Source organism: Zonotrichia albicollis, chromosome 11 (assembly GCF_047830755.1).
Source record: "Zonotrichia albicollis isolate bZonAlb1 chromosome 11, bZonAlb1.hap1, whole genome shotgun sequence".
Classification (NCBI taxonomy): Eukaryota; Metazoa; Chordata; class Aves; order Passeriformes; family Passerellidae; genus Zonotrichia; species Zonotrichia albicollis.
In genome coordinates this window covers 98,090-112,650 of record NC_133829.1, presented here as the reverse complement: position 1 = coordinate 112,650, position 14,561 = coordinate 98,090, and the positions used below count along the sequence as shown (strand labels likewise).

The window sequence follows — 14,561 nt, the reverse complement described above, 5'->3', positions numbered from 1 at the left end:
TCCTGTACAGATATTGCTTTGGGTGTTTATGATGTGGTGGTGACTGATTTTTCCTGCCCAGCTGGTGTCTTGAAGTGTGCAGAAGCTTTACGGCTGCCTGTTGTCTCACAAGAGTGGGTGATCCAGAGTCTTATTGCTGGGGAGAGAGTAGGCTACAAGCAGCATCCAAAATACAAACATGACTATGTCCCTCACTGAGTGAACTCTGCCCTGCTGTCCAACTGTTGTGCAGACTGTGTTTTAAACAGGTTTTAAATGTTTGTGAATTGGGCAGTATGCATGGATTATTGTATATAGTTTTATCTGCTGGACTTTTATGATTAAATAAATGTTTGATCTCTTGTGGTATCTGCTGGTACTCCTCATTTATCTAAACTTACTCAGGGCAATGCCTTCAGGAAAGGAGTGCAGAGAAAAAAGAAATGCTTACATTTCTCTGAGCTAAATATCACTAATATTCTGCTTTGAGTAAGCCTGAGCTAACACAAAGTCAGTTACAGAGAAAGAGTGTTTTCCATTAGCAGAAGTTCAGGGCCATAGCATTTCTGTTTGTTGGCAAGAATACCACCATGTATTCCTCCAGTTTGCTCCAGCTTTTATTTTCTATTAATTTCATTAAGGTGCTGCTGAAGTGAGTGCTAGAGATAGACACAAGAGGTACAAAGAGTATGTAAACGGTGTGTATCTTTAAATGGTAACGGGATAAATCATCTGCTTTTGAGCGTCTGCATTCACATCTTAGGGGTCAGCTGGTATAAAGGCAAAAGCTCTTCACACAAACAGTGCTATAGGCTGAAGCCCTCCCTCCATCCTCATACAATCTTTAGTCCCTTGCTTCAAAAGTGTAAAGTTTTTCTCAATGTGTATTCCTTCTTCTATCATTTCATGGCTCAGACAGTTGACTGTGTTGGTCTATAAATCCCACATCCAACCTTCAACTTTCTCTGGCTTTCTAGCTTTTTCCATGGTCAAGGGCTTTTAAACCTTGCATCAGGTGCAGACCTACCATAAACAACTGTAATGTGTGGAAGGTGCCAAGTCTTACACTTGCTGGCTGTTGTTACTGTGTCTTCCTGAGTGAGCAGAGAGGATTTTTTCCCCCCAAGGACATGTAACTTCAGTGTGAGCTGCAGCTGTGTGCAAATACCAACCCTTTGAGGGGCAGGCTGGTTTCCTGGCAGCATTTGTGTTCAAATTGGGAAACCTGCTACAACACCCTAGTGATGGACTGGAGGCTTCTCTTTTGCCAGTCATTCAAGGGTCTGTTCATTATAGCAAGGCTAGGAAATCTTAGTAACAGGCAAGAGTTCCTGCCAGATCACGCTCTTCAGTGACAGACAAGACCATGCCATGCATATTCCCTTTTCACTAGGGTGCAGACATTGACAATACTCCATATAATTACACAACAAGATATTTTTATTTTGGTTCAGTAGGGTAGTCACTAGTAGCATTCTAAATCGTCTGGAATGAGAATAGCACAGGTGAACATCCCAGGTAAGCATCTCCTTACCATTTTCCTGCCGGCCCTTTCCACTCAAACAGGGCAAGGCTCCTGTCTTGGCAAGTGTAATTTTAGCACATAAACTATTAAATTGTACAGAGAAAGCCCACAGTGTCTCCCTGATCTATGCACATATACTAGACTAGTGCACTAGAGACTTAAAAAAATATTTCTTTTTCCCTCCCCCTTCACCTCAATTGAAAATTGCTACTGTTGTTTCATTTATCTGGTGGTGTTTGACTAGAAGACATTGTGTACTGTAAATCAGCTTACTACACAAGTGGAACTTCTGAATACAGCCAAAACTTAGAAGAGGATTAATTCCTCCATACTCAAACTTGAAGTGGAACACAGTCCAGCTGAAGAGTCCAGACATCTAATTCTGGTTTTTCACTTTCTGAAGAGGTTCAGACTGCCTCCCTGGAAGCACCTATAAGTATATGCAGGGCTGCAGAAAGCATATTTTTTTGATTTCTTGAAGAAATAGAATAGCTTTCTGTAATTGCTGGGCAGCCTCAGATAAGAGGCAATTCCTGCCAATTCCCTGTGAAACAGCATTTCATCAGGCAAAAGACGGCTACAAAGAAAAATCTGAGCGCAAACTCTGCAACTGTCCAAGAGCGCCAGTCTCCAGTGCTTGATGCATCACTAGTCACAGCCTGAAGCAAAGGCCTTCAGTGCTTAAACTCCAAAACTGCAAGAGAAAGGTACAATATTAGCTACATGTTGAAAGTAATTCCCTTTACCAACCCACACCAGCATTTTCTGGCCAATATGAGCTAGCAGCTTGTTCAACTTTCTGCCAAAAGAAACTCAATGGGAAGAAAGCATATGAAACCCAAAAATTACCATATGCTGATTTATTATTGTTATTTTTCTGTCATAGTATTTATCAACACTTAGTGTAAGTCATAATAATTAGAAGCCATCAATAAAAAATGGCTTTGTACTTCAAGTACCTCAGGATAATGCTACAAGCAGCCCTCAAGATATTCCTACCTGCCCAAGGTTCCTCCAGCCTGGGTGTAGTATTTGTTATAATCCAAGCGTAGCAGCAGTTGAGCTAAGTCGGAGTTTATCTGATGATTGCGAACGCTAGAGAGAATCTTGAAGAGCAGTGATGACTGACGACTGAATCCCTACAAATTTGGAAATGTCAATTCTGGGCCTTCTCAGAAGAGAAGGAAAACAAGCATCTCATCTCTGTTTCTGCCTACCCAGTCCTATAACAGCCTGAAGAAGAGAATCACTACAAGAGATGCGATGCTTGTGGTCCAGGATAAGGTAAGCTGTGAGCCACAAGAACTCCTAGATGTTAGTTATACAAAAGGAGGTGTAGAGGTATCAACCTCTGCCTCCTTTCTATTCCAGTATCTGCCCTCATTCTGCCTCTCTGTGCACACAGAATTTCCAACTCAAGTTGATTAGGTAAAATAATTACAAGCACTTACATAGAGGGTCTTGGCTTACACTCACAGTTCTTCTAGAACTTTTAAAGCCAAGAAAACTGCTTAGTTAAAATGTTTGCATGGGAGGAGAACAGATCCACAGAAACAAATTCACCTTCACCAAAATACTGAGTTGTGCAGCTCCCCGTTCATCTAAGGGACCCAGATTCTGACTGACCAGAGAACAAAAGCTATGACAAAGATCCAGAATTTCATTTAAGCAGTGGAAAACCTACATGGAATAAAAAGTACAAGTTAATAGTTGAAACAGAGTTCATACACAGAGAGAAAGCAGAAAAGTTGTAGCATTCATAACAAAGATGTTTCTGATACTGTACTTTTTATTCAGGAAGATATTGATGCAGCATTTTAAAAAAAGTTTTCTATGGAAAAAGGATTTAAATGTTATGCTGCATCTCCCCTCTGCCCCTCCCACAACCTTTTGCTGACTTTTCTGGGAAAACAGCAATTAACCATCCAGATAGGCACAGGAGTTGAACACTGGCTTCTCTATCCAACCAGCAGGTCATCACTGCAGCTTTGGGATTAAGAAGGCAGGATAAAGACCAACAAGAGCTGTGGTTCTTTCACTGTTCACTAAACTAGGAATTTCCATTGTATCAGTTATCTGACTGTGTAATTACTATTCTGACATCTTTATTCTATAATAACCTCATAGATGAGCACAGAGACGTTGTGTTTCATTGAAACTAACCTTCTTTGCATATGTTTTTGTGATGCTGTTTATAAAAATACTTCTAACTTTTTTTTTTTTTAAATTAAATTAAAAACACCCTAAGTCCACTCAGGAACATCACAACTAATCTTTTCTCTTAAGTAGAAGATGAAATTTTTCCTAGTCTAACCCATATCTGTGAATCCCTCAGGAATACAGTTCCCAGCACTATGCTCATTAGTTCTTCTTTAATAAAATAGCCTGTGATAAAAACATAGTGATAAAATACAAATTATTAAAGTTAACTGAACACTGAAATAAGCTTGACTTAGAATTGCCAGGAATACAGCATTCACACTCACCAACTGTAAAATAGACGATCTTAATTCAATTATCAGTTATAGTTTATACCTGCCTAACTCCTAGAATTGTAGTCTGCAGGAGATTATCACTGATCTGTTTTAAAGATGTGATTTGTCATATCTGTTAAAAAAGGTGTGTTTCTTAGGGCACTTGGATAATTGGTAGAAAAAGGTGAAAACAAGACCTACTTACAGGTTTTAGAAGGATGAAAGACTGAGCCAACAAATTACTTAGGAAATGATCATGAGCCAATCGTATACTCTCAAAATCTCTTGTGGCATTTATCTGCTGCAGAAGCTGTGAGAACTGAGACTCCAGTACATCGACCTGATGAGTATATGAAGATACCTCATTAGTGGTTTGAGGAACTGGGAGTGCTTCAGACCAGCCAGAAGTTTGGAATAAGAAATTTACTTTCCTTATTGCTACCTTTATGTTATAGGCTGAGGATCCCCTTCTCTTTGGCTGATCAATGAATTATATACAATAGCAGTACATAATGTGGGGTATGCAACAATTTTTGATGCCTAAGTAATATCTAAGTAGAAAGGTATATAGCTTTAACGAAGGAAAGGTATATAGCTAGCATGTAGACAAAGGTATTTGATTGTAGTAATTTCTGAATTTTATACTGGGAGATACTATTTGGAATCTTAGGGCAAAGGCTGCAGTACAAAAGCTCAGCCACATTACTGTGGAGAATTTAGAAATCCAGGCTCCCTCTCAGTTCTTTAAAAACCAAACAAAAAAGCCCAAAACTTCACTCAAAGTAGAGTTTACTTAGAGGCTAGAGAAGGAACCAGGATGGTATCTTAATGATGATCCTTCAGAGATGAGTGGTTTCTCACAAACATTTAGTAGCATTAGAGAGCTACTAATGAACTCCTCCATTTCACTGATTCACAAGTCCAAAGACTTCGTAATTGGAGCAGTAGTCTGGAGGAATCTCTAGACTTGCAAAGGAAATCCTGATTTCCTTAAGGTACAAGGAATCAGAAACTCGAGATAGGTCTTCAGTGCTCCCTCCATGTATTTCTCCCAGTTTCTGATTAACTGATACAATTTATCTTTCTCTGTTATACTGACCTGCAGATAATACTGAAGATTGTCCACAAGGAAAGCCATGTGATCCCTCAGACGCCACTTGATGGCATCTGTTCTATTAGATTTTAGGTGTTTACGTTGCATCTGGAGAGCCCAGCAGTGCTGCAGCTCAGCCTGAACTCGTCGCACACTCAGCAGGTATTTGAACACAACGTTGTACCTACAACCAAAAGTACAAAGTTGTTTAAGACTAAAATCTTCCTCTGTTACTGGAAAATGGAGTTACTGGAGTACTGGAGTTCAGTGCTACTGGAGTTATTGGAGAATGTAACAATGCAAGACTGGAAAAAGAAACAGGCGGTGACTGCCAATAGTTAGGGCCAGTCAGGTCATGGCCCATGTGCCCCATGGCACATCTTGCAGAGCAAGATTTCTGCTTGTACTGATTAGTGACCTAAAAAATATGAAGTTAGTTTCAGTGTAAGGAGGGGAGCTGTCAATGAAAACACTGTCAAAGTAGTGCTGTTTGTAAATCAATGCAGATCTGTCAGCATCTTGCAGGTCTTACTGTCATTACAAGTACTTTCAATACGAGTAAATAGAATGAACCATTTTAAGGTTCAGGGAGCAATTGCTCTGTCTTTCTCTCCATAGAGAATAAAATCCCCCAACACACTAGTGAATGCCTCACATCAGGGAACATACAGATGAATATAAAAAGACCACACCTAGTACTTACTTCTCGAGAACAGCAGGAGTAAAAAGAATGTGCAGTGGCCACTGAACTTTGTAAGAAAGGCCCAGAGCTGCCCATCCAGATGTGGGGGCTTCACGTGGAGATAATTCCCGAGAAGGCCCTTCACGAGTCTGGGAAGTATCTAAAAACAAATAAGGTGCTGAATTATGTCATCTTCTCAGTCAGTGCAACCATGGCAAGGAAAAGAGGAAGAAAAGAATTAAGAGGAGCCAAAGTAGTCTAGGCCAACACATAGGGCAGTAAAGGGTAAAAATTAGCATTTCTTTAACTTGAGAGAAGGGTAAGTAATCAATTTAAGAACAAGGTCACCATCTCTCCTCTTAATTTACATCTAAAAATGCAAGTAGATACCTTTATGTTCCTTTCCATGATACTCAATGGTTAAGTGAAGAAGAGGAAGAAGGTTGTCATCATCTAACAGTACCTTATGAGCAGACAGCTGAAATGCAATGTTGACATCTGACAACAAGAGAAGATGTATCAGCACAAGATGATGCAGCTAGTGCTAATTTTGCACCCATTAATTATTTACTCTTGGTCCTAAAAGACAAAATTGATGCACTATTGACACTCTTTTCTTTTAATTACAGTTTCAAATACCTGCCATTAGAAGGTTTCTGAGAGATTCTTTTCACTCACTTTCTGGGACATTCTCATTCACAAGTGCTGTAGTTTCAAAACTAGAGAGTTAAGACAGAACTCTTCTGTACTGGACATGGCTTACCACTTTCCTGTTATACCACAATGAGGCCAGTTGGTTAGCAAATAAGCAACACTCACCATGTTCCGTTACAGCCGTAGGTGGTGTCTTTAACATGTGCTGTGCGGTGTCTATGAAAGCCTGAAACAGCTCACCTCTTCCCAAAAGGTAAAAGTCTTTTATAATCTGTGGAGATAAGTTTGTTGTACCTAACATACTAAAAACTGAGCAGAAATTTTAAGCATCCTAGCTGATTGCACCCATTTTTATTATTTGGACAAGTGCTGTTTCTAAACACAGCTCTGAATTTCATTCACTGACCAAAAAGTCTACGCTGCGTTTGTTTGCTTCAAGATGCAAAGTACACATCCCTCTAACTCTGAGCATACAGTGATAGAACCTGGCCAATCTTGAGACTGGAAAGTGAAAACAGCTTTACCTAAATGAAGAAAGCCCAGAGTGTAAGGCAGCAAAGTATTTAATAGAAAGAAACAAAGAAGAGAAGAAACAGCTGCTTTAGCAAAAATAAAGTAGCAGTTGCATTACCTTCAGTTGTCCTAGTAGATCCGATTCCTCCACCATCAGTTTCCAAAGATGCTAGTGAAAATACAAAAATCAAATGAAACAACAGAAATCTCCCCTCAGAATTATCTTGGCCATTCAGAGAGAAGAGTAGCTGCTGTCTTAAAACACTTGCGATGCATACAAAAAGAGCACCTATACAAAATACTATATAAACTACAACAGAACACAGTCAGAGTCCTGTGTAGCAGTTCATGCTACCAGTTAAAATTCTTGATATATATTGGCAAAAACTCTGCCTAAGAAACCTGAAGACCTGTGGCAAAAGAATGCAAATTTCTATGAAACCAGTTCTACTCCAGCTTTGTTCTTGATTCTCTAACCTCCCCCTTTTCTTAGGTTCTCCTCCCTGCCCCAAGTGAAAAAAAGATTAAAAACTGCCAAAGCATGTGCCCAGCAAGATGCCCTCTATTATGCTGAAAGCAAATGAAAAGTTCTGAAATAATTTCAAGTGAAATAAAAAAAAACCACCATTAATTCCCTTCTTTCCCTCATGAAAGAGCATAGTATTTGTTAATGACCTTTTGTGACTAGAAGTTCTGAGACCAGTTAGAACAGCTGCACCACTGAAATGTTTGTTCAGTCACTGGCACTGACGAGCCCTCTTCTTCCAAGTCCTTAACAAAAGAGCTTCTCAGCCTGCATAGTAGTTACCCTTCCTAGGATGCTCACCTCAGCAACGGTGCTCCGTATCCAGTCAACCACTGATTCAAAGTCTACCAAACTAAAAAGCGGTTGCTGCTTGAGTCGATGTAGCTCTGCTGCAAAAGTGTCCTCCTGGTTTTTTAGGATGGAGCCTGTGCAGCAATGAGAAGAATTTCAGAGAGTAAAAATGGATGCCATTTGGAGATGTGCAGACAGAACAGAGGAACAGAAAGGCTCTCCAGGCAGCACTGTTTCAGGTCTGGCAAGGAACGTGAAGAGGAGGCTTTAAAGTACAAGTAAAAAGGTATAACATTACTATTGCATGTACAGTTGCAGTATATTTACTTGCCTCGGCAGTGCTGTGGTATCAGTAAAACCCCCAAATATTTTCTACATAAATGGTTGCTGCTAAAAGCCCTTTTTCGAGGACTGAGCTAGATCTTCAAACCCACAAACTTTTCTGCAACATTACCCAGCTGGTTTGGGTCTTCCCTTACCCCTGCCTCTTTCAAATCTATCCTACTGCCTGAACTTGGGGACTTTGTGTTTTTTTAACCAACTGAGCTAGAAGACAAATTTCCCGCCCCCCCCGCTTCTGCTACTGCAAGAAAACAGTCCACCTGAAGTGGTCCTTTGTTCTCTGTAATGTCACTCAAGTAATTGAAGTACTTTTGCATAGGTATGCTCAAGGTAGTGCCACCACAGCAGTCCTCCCCCACTGGCGTAGAAATATATTTCACAAACCACCTTCAATGTAAACTTTTCAAGCTCTCAAAGTGAACTATCACCTAGAAATTTCTCTCCCTTGCTGTCTTTAAGGCTCCATATAATTTGTCTTTTATAGCAACTTTGGGACTACCTTGCAAGTGAATCTCTCATGTTTGTGGATGCAAGTTAATCCCATGACACCATTCTGCAATATATACAGAGCAAGATGTGCCTTTGTGTCATTTTGCAGTCTTTAGGGATGCAAACTGAAAAGAAATCAAGGCCTTTGCAATTGCCTTACGCAGAGCAAATCACATAGTAACTTGCTGCTGGAAACCTCGAGACTATGTTTGGAAAGTGTTAATCTACTCATCCTGTTTTTACACCTCTCCCTTGGAATCAATCAGAAGCAGAACACTGGGACTACTGCTCTGTCCCGGCACAACTATCCATACAGTCTGAAGAATAATGGCCAATAGTCAGTGACTGTTGAGGAATTAATTAATGTGGCATTTTGGAAACTACATGTCAGTCACTCATAACTGAGCAAAGGTTGCAAGAAAGATGTTCCTTACCTTTTCTGGTCAGGTTAACATTCTGATTCTCAAACATCTGAACAGATTCTCCCACAAAGAGGATCTTCTCAGCAACCCGTACAGGAATGTATGAAGGCAGCATTTCTACTCTCAAAGAAAACTGCTTTAGAGATGGAGCTAACATGTTCTCCTCCTCAATCAAGCGCTGCCAGAGACACCAGGGAAAACAAAAATCAAGTGCAAAACAGTGTCAGGAAACCAGACAGAAAAGGTGTATAAATGGGAATGTGTGTGAGGGGGGCATTTAAGAGCTTTGGAAGTAAGCAGAAAGGTAGCAGAACTGATTTGTATCATTTAACTAAGCCAGTAATCTTCCTTATACTTCTAGTATGCTAGCAGATCTCCCTGGAGATATTGGTTCCATCAGAGTGCAGCAGAAGGGGGAAAAAAAAAGTTAAAACTCTGTGGAACTGCAACAAATTGGCTGTATTGAAGGGTTATGATACATAAGAAAAAGGAGTGTTATTGCAAATGCATAACATCAGTCCTTTGCTGCCATAAAAATGTTAACTGGCATTACCAAAAATAATCCTCCCCTACACCCATTCCTATGTTTCAACACTGTTAGAACACTTGTGATACAGGCCAAATATAAACACTTCCACTAGTAAGCAAATAGGATAAAGATCCAAAGGATTACTAGCAAAGATAAGGCAATTTTCTCAGTTCCTGTGAAAGTTGTCTTAGAACAATACAGTAAGTTATTAATTTTTTTTCTGAATGTTAATAAGAAACTCTAGGTATGGAGGCAGGATCTTCCTTCATGAATGCAATATTAATAATCTCATCTGGCTTTCTTGTTACTGCAGAATTAGTTTCAGTGCTCCGTAATCCAGAAAAAAATCACCCACGGTTTTGAGAATGTTTGCCATCTACAAAATTCTTCACTTCAATAGGAAAATTCAGTAATAATTTGTATATTGATGTTAACAGGTTGGCAATTCTTAAGATTCTAGCAACACTTTTAGATGAGGCAGTACCCAAGTATTTCATTGATCTATTCCACTAAAACTCAGAGTTCCTATTTTACTCTTTGAAGAATTGCCAATGCTGTTAGTCGATAATACTGAAGAAAGAAGTTGCTTAGTCTGCAATTTCCACCATGAACCTAGAAGACTGAACAATTTTCACTTTCTTTATCCAATATAGTGAAGTAACAGATTTTTCCACTAACTGCCTTTGAAAGTTTTTCCCTGTTTTTCTCTGGGTGTAGTCCATTTTCAGCAGAGACTGTTGGCACAGGGCACCTAATTAGTATGTAACACAGTTTCTGTGTAGTTACAGCAAAGCTGCATGTACCACACTAACTCCATAAGTGCCCATGAAATGTTTTCTCACCATAGGGTAAATTTACCCTCACTAGAGGGTAAATTTTGAGTTGAACTTGCTCCACACTATCCTCTATTCAGACACTATTCAAATGCTCAGTGTGGAAGACTACTCCATTGAGAAAGGTGCTTTGCAAAAGGGCACTCTAATTGTATAGCATCTACAGGAAGTGTTACCACATTTCACCAGTGTGCCGGCAGGTTGCTCCCTTACTTAGCAGTCCCTTGACTCTCACATAACACATTTTCTACCAGTAATGTCAGCAGCATTAACCTGTTATGTAACATTTGCAGAACTAATGGTTGTACAAGAAAGGCACCTGACCCAGGTGCCCATAGAAAGTGTGCAAATCAAATCAACAGCCATGTTCCCCACACCCTGTTTCTTGAATTGTTCACACTATCACCATTGCCTATGCTAAACAGATCACAGTGTTGACCATAAGGAATGAGGAACCAGTCAGTCAAGAGCAGTGGGCATGCAGCAGTTCCCACTACTTGACATCAGCGTCTATTCCATCCATAGGGCTTTCTGCCGTGGAGTTATCCAGCTGTGCCAAACAATAGGTCTCTGCCCCTTACGCCTAGCAGCAACCTATTACAGTATTATTTCACTTTACCATCCTAGAAGGTTTCATTATAGTCTAGCATAGCTCGCACCAAAGTAGAATACAATACACATCTTTAGTTCACTAAGAACCAAAGATGCCAAGTTATGACTCATAGATCTTACCAGGTCCTGCAGTTCTCGTAGCTGTTTTCCTGTAAGACCCCCAATTCCTAAGTCATCGTCATCTTCTTCAGGTTGGCTAGGGACATTTCCAGAAGAGGGGCCTTGTTTGATAAAGAACTCTTCATGTTGGTCTAGTAGCAATCCATGCAGCATCCAGGCAGAGAGCTGCTTGTACATGACTCCATGACACACAGCCAGAATCCTGAGGTCATGTGAAACAGTCAGTCAGGCCTTTGCACACAATAATGAAAACCTCATTGTAAGTTGTTCCAGAAAGTCCAGTTGGTCAGCCAAGGAGTATGGAAAGTACTAAATGCCTAATGTGGTATTTTATATATATATTTTTTTTTTTTTAAACAAGGGTGGACAAAACTAGAAGGTGCAAAACTAAGCTAACATATCCTCTGAATATGTGGCTTCTCCATGGAAATCTGCTAGTATACCAGAGGTATAAGTCTGCAGTGGTTGCTGTTTCTACTCAAAGGACATTTTAAGTGGTTTGACTTTCTCCATAAGGACATACAAATATCAGAACATTCACAGAGTCACATTTATAATTTTGAAGGATCAAAGATCAGAGATCAGTGATATGCACAAAAAAGAAGAAAAACCTGGGTCTGAAGTTTCCTAAGCCCTTAGCCTTAATTCTCACCAGAAGCCTACTTTAGATAAATAATGAGGATGGTGACAGTTTTCTCCTGCATGCTATTTCTACTTTTATACCAAGGCTGTTTTGCATGTACTGTTTCAACAAGTAAGAAACACTTTGACACTAACTCCAGAAGAATGAAGTAATAGTTTTACTGGATCTACATACTTTTCAAGAGCACTGCGAACAGGAGGCAACCCCCCACAGCTATGTTTGTGGACTGTCTCCAATATCTGGCACCCATGAATCTGGAGAAAGAAAAGGTTACACTAGGTCTGTTATTTGGATAGGTATTGACCTTTTTATACATTTAAGCAATACACTTTCAGCTAACAAAAAAATGCCTTCACAGTCTTGCAGAAAGAAAGGTGTAACATGCTGCATGTAGTGATGAAAAAGGTCTTCTATGTGTGGCTTTACACTCAAGTTTCTCTCAATACTTTCCCTTAAAAAAATGTAAGCATCTCTGGATTCTTAAAACATTAGCCTCTGTCTTTTTTATTTCAGGCAACAGCCAGAAAAAACAGTCTCAGAAGAGAAAAATTCCAACCTACTGAGCATACTGTCCTATAAAATTCAGCACATCAAAGACTATGGGATAAGGGAAAAATTCAAATACAGTGTAAATGAATTTGTAAAATAGTCTCAATAGTTACAGTGGAACTAGTAACAGGGCATCCTTACTGGAACTACATTATTTTCTAGTATTAGAAGTCTGGAATGGGGGCAGAAATTACTTTGTCAGTTAAAGAGAAAATCTGTTAAGAGAAACTAGCTGCAATTTTACTTTACCTTCTGAGTTTTGATCTGTTCCACCATGACCATTACAGAGGGGAAGAGTAACTGAAACTGCAGAACAAGAAATGAAATATTGCTTTAGGTTGTTATGTAAGGAAGAGAGAAAAAAACCTGTACTTGAGTAACTGTGGACAGCAGCTGAACACAATAATTTAATAAAACTATTATCTGTGTTTCCTCACAAATTAGAAACATGACATGCAACTCTCCAGGAAGTATGTCTTTCCTTCACTGGGCCAAGATGCACAAAGTTACTATATTCCAGCAGTAGTTCAGGCTAAACACAGTCAGTGAGCAATGTGTGAGAGTCAAGGTAGAGGATCTTAGCTTTGTGTTGAAGTGCAGGTGATCCTCTGAGCATGGTTAAGGAACTACAGATGTAGAGGCATTAGACAGAAATGGCATGACATGATGGAATAAGCCTCGTTTATCCACCCACTTTCTTATTATATAGACTCAATGAGGGATAAGAGCAAGCAAAGAACACTACCTCTTTAATAACATGACATACCTGGTCCAAGGAGTAATTAACATGTGAGATGGAAAGATGTGGGTCAGCCAGAAACTATAAAGATAAAGCAATTAAAGAAGATTAATTATCACAACCACTGGATGGTGACACTACCCAAGGTATGACAGTTACTAGTCTAGTAGAGATTAATCAAAACCTCTAAAACTGAAAACAGAAACCACAATAGTCTGAGACAGCAGACAAAGATGAAGCCTTTACTGAACTGAAGGAAGAGGGGACAATACTTAATAGGATGAAAAGTAATTTACAATGGCATCTCACAGGAATAATTCTCAGAGGAGGGCATCCCTAACGTGGAAAGGAAAATACCTTGTTTAATTTTAGAAACTACTACTCATATATTAATTGCAGAAATGACAAGTTTCCACAATCTGTCAGCAGCACTACAGCCTCTTGTTCTGTATCTCTCTCCTTTACCTCTTGTTCTAGATCAAGTAGTGCCTGTCGATAAGGCTGCAGCACTGAATCAAGACCTGTACAGAAGGCTCTCAAATAAATGCCATGCAATCCACTCTGGTTTTGCTGAGATGGATGGTGATCCTGAAACCAAACAATAAAATCTGCATCAGCATCCTCACACAACTCTGAAGAGTAACGTAGTATCTGTGCAGTATCACAGCAGTAGTCAGTGCTCAGAACATCTTGAAATGCTTAGCTCACCACAAAGTGATCAGAAAAACAAATAGAATCTCATCACAATTAGAGTTACTTGAGCAGACTTATATTTAGCTCTTTTGTGGACATATGAAAGTGCTGGGAGCCACTGATACCAGTGCTTCTTTTCACTTAGGTATGCCTCTTGGATCTCAAGGGTCTTCGCAAATCATGAGGAGGTAGTCATGAGCATTCTGCTCAATTGACAAACACTGGCCAGTCTGCTGTGGTCAGAAATTATTACAAGACGTCCCCAAGAATAAGATTTTACATTTGATTCATTCTTCATTGCTCTCTACCCTCCCTTACAAGCATCGCAGAGAGCTTTCTGGAGCTCTGCTCGGTGCGAGCGCGCGTATGGGCCACGGGCCACTCCTGTGTCCTGGGCAGCTTGGTCTTACTAGCACCTGCCGCGCTCTTCCCGGGAAATACCTCGGCCCGGCGCCCCCACCTGCTGCTGTACGTGTCCCGTGTACTGCTCCACGAATTCGGCGAAGCGGATGTAGTCGGTGCCGAGGCGGCAGAGCCGGTTGAGGACGCTGGTCTCGCTGGGATGCAGAAACGGCAGCTCTTGAGACACCTGGAAGGGGAAACAGCGGTGACGGACGGACGGGCCGCGCAGGGTGGGGGGCAGGGACCAGGCGGGTCGGGAGCCGGGGTGGGCTTTGCCCAGGGCCATGCCACACCTGGAGGCCGCCGCGCTTGCTCCAGGTGAAGGCCGCCCCTGGGTACCCGCTCAGGGCCAGCAGCAGCTCGTGGATCATCCTGTCGCGCGGGGCCGCGCGGGCTGCCGGGAGCAGCGCGGGGGCCGCCGGGAACGGCGGGCGGAGGGCGCCGAGGAGAC

At 40.8% G+C, this 14,561-nt stretch overlaps 2 protein-coding genes across 5 annotated transcripts in view; one reads left to right on the top strand and one right to left on the bottom strand.

Moving 5' to 3' along the window:
- TP53BP1 (tumor protein p53 binding protein 1) overlaps window positions 1-348 on the top strand; it is a 27,132-nt gene extending 26,784 nt beyond the window's left edge. For all 4 annotated transcript variants that reach the window (XM_074548963.1, XM_074548961.1, XM_074548960.1 and 1 more), the window contains one exon: window positions 11-348. In XM_074548963.1, the coding sequence (XP_074405064.1) occupies window positions 11-198 (188 nt within the window). In that variant the 3' untranslated portion in view covers window positions 199-348. The remainder of the gene's footprint in view (window positions 1-10) is intronic.
- Window positions 63-14,561, bottom strand: TUBGCP4 (tubulin gamma complex component 4). Its single transcript, XM_074549004.1, has 18 exons — window positions 14,404-14,561; window positions 14,169-14,297; window positions 13,481-13,603; window positions 13,043-13,096; window positions 12,526-12,582; window positions 11,902-11,981; window positions 11,085-11,286; window positions 9,003-9,168; window positions 7,747-7,871; window positions 7,039-7,089; window positions 6,573-6,678; window positions 6,144-6,251; window positions 5,775-5,913; window positions 5,078-5,255; window positions 4,184-4,318; window positions 3,068-3,184; window positions 2,504-2,643; window positions 63-2,198 (listed from the first exon to the last, which is right to left on the bottom strand). Exons 1-18 carry the CDS (start codon window positions 14,479-14,481, stop codon window positions 2,186-2,188), a joined length of 2,001 nt encoding a protein of 666 aa, XP_074405105.1. The 5' UTR covers window positions 14,482-14,561; the 3' UTR covers window positions 63-2,185.

Bases quoted from the DNA above. Each gene is read 5' to 3' on its own strand.
- TUBGCP4 (XM_074549004.1), bottom strand. From the start codon at position 14,481: ATGATCCACGAGCTGCTGCTGGCCCTGAGCGGGTACCCAGGGGCGGCC. The intron at 11,287-11,901 runs GTATGTAGATCC...ACATGACCTCAG, and splicing joins GTTCGCAGTGCTCTTGAAAA to GATTCTGGCTGTGTGTCATG. The intron at 2,644-3,067 runs GTGAATTTGTTT...CCAAATTTGTAG, and splicing joins AACTCAGTATTTTGGTGAAG to GGATTCAGTCGTCAGTCATC.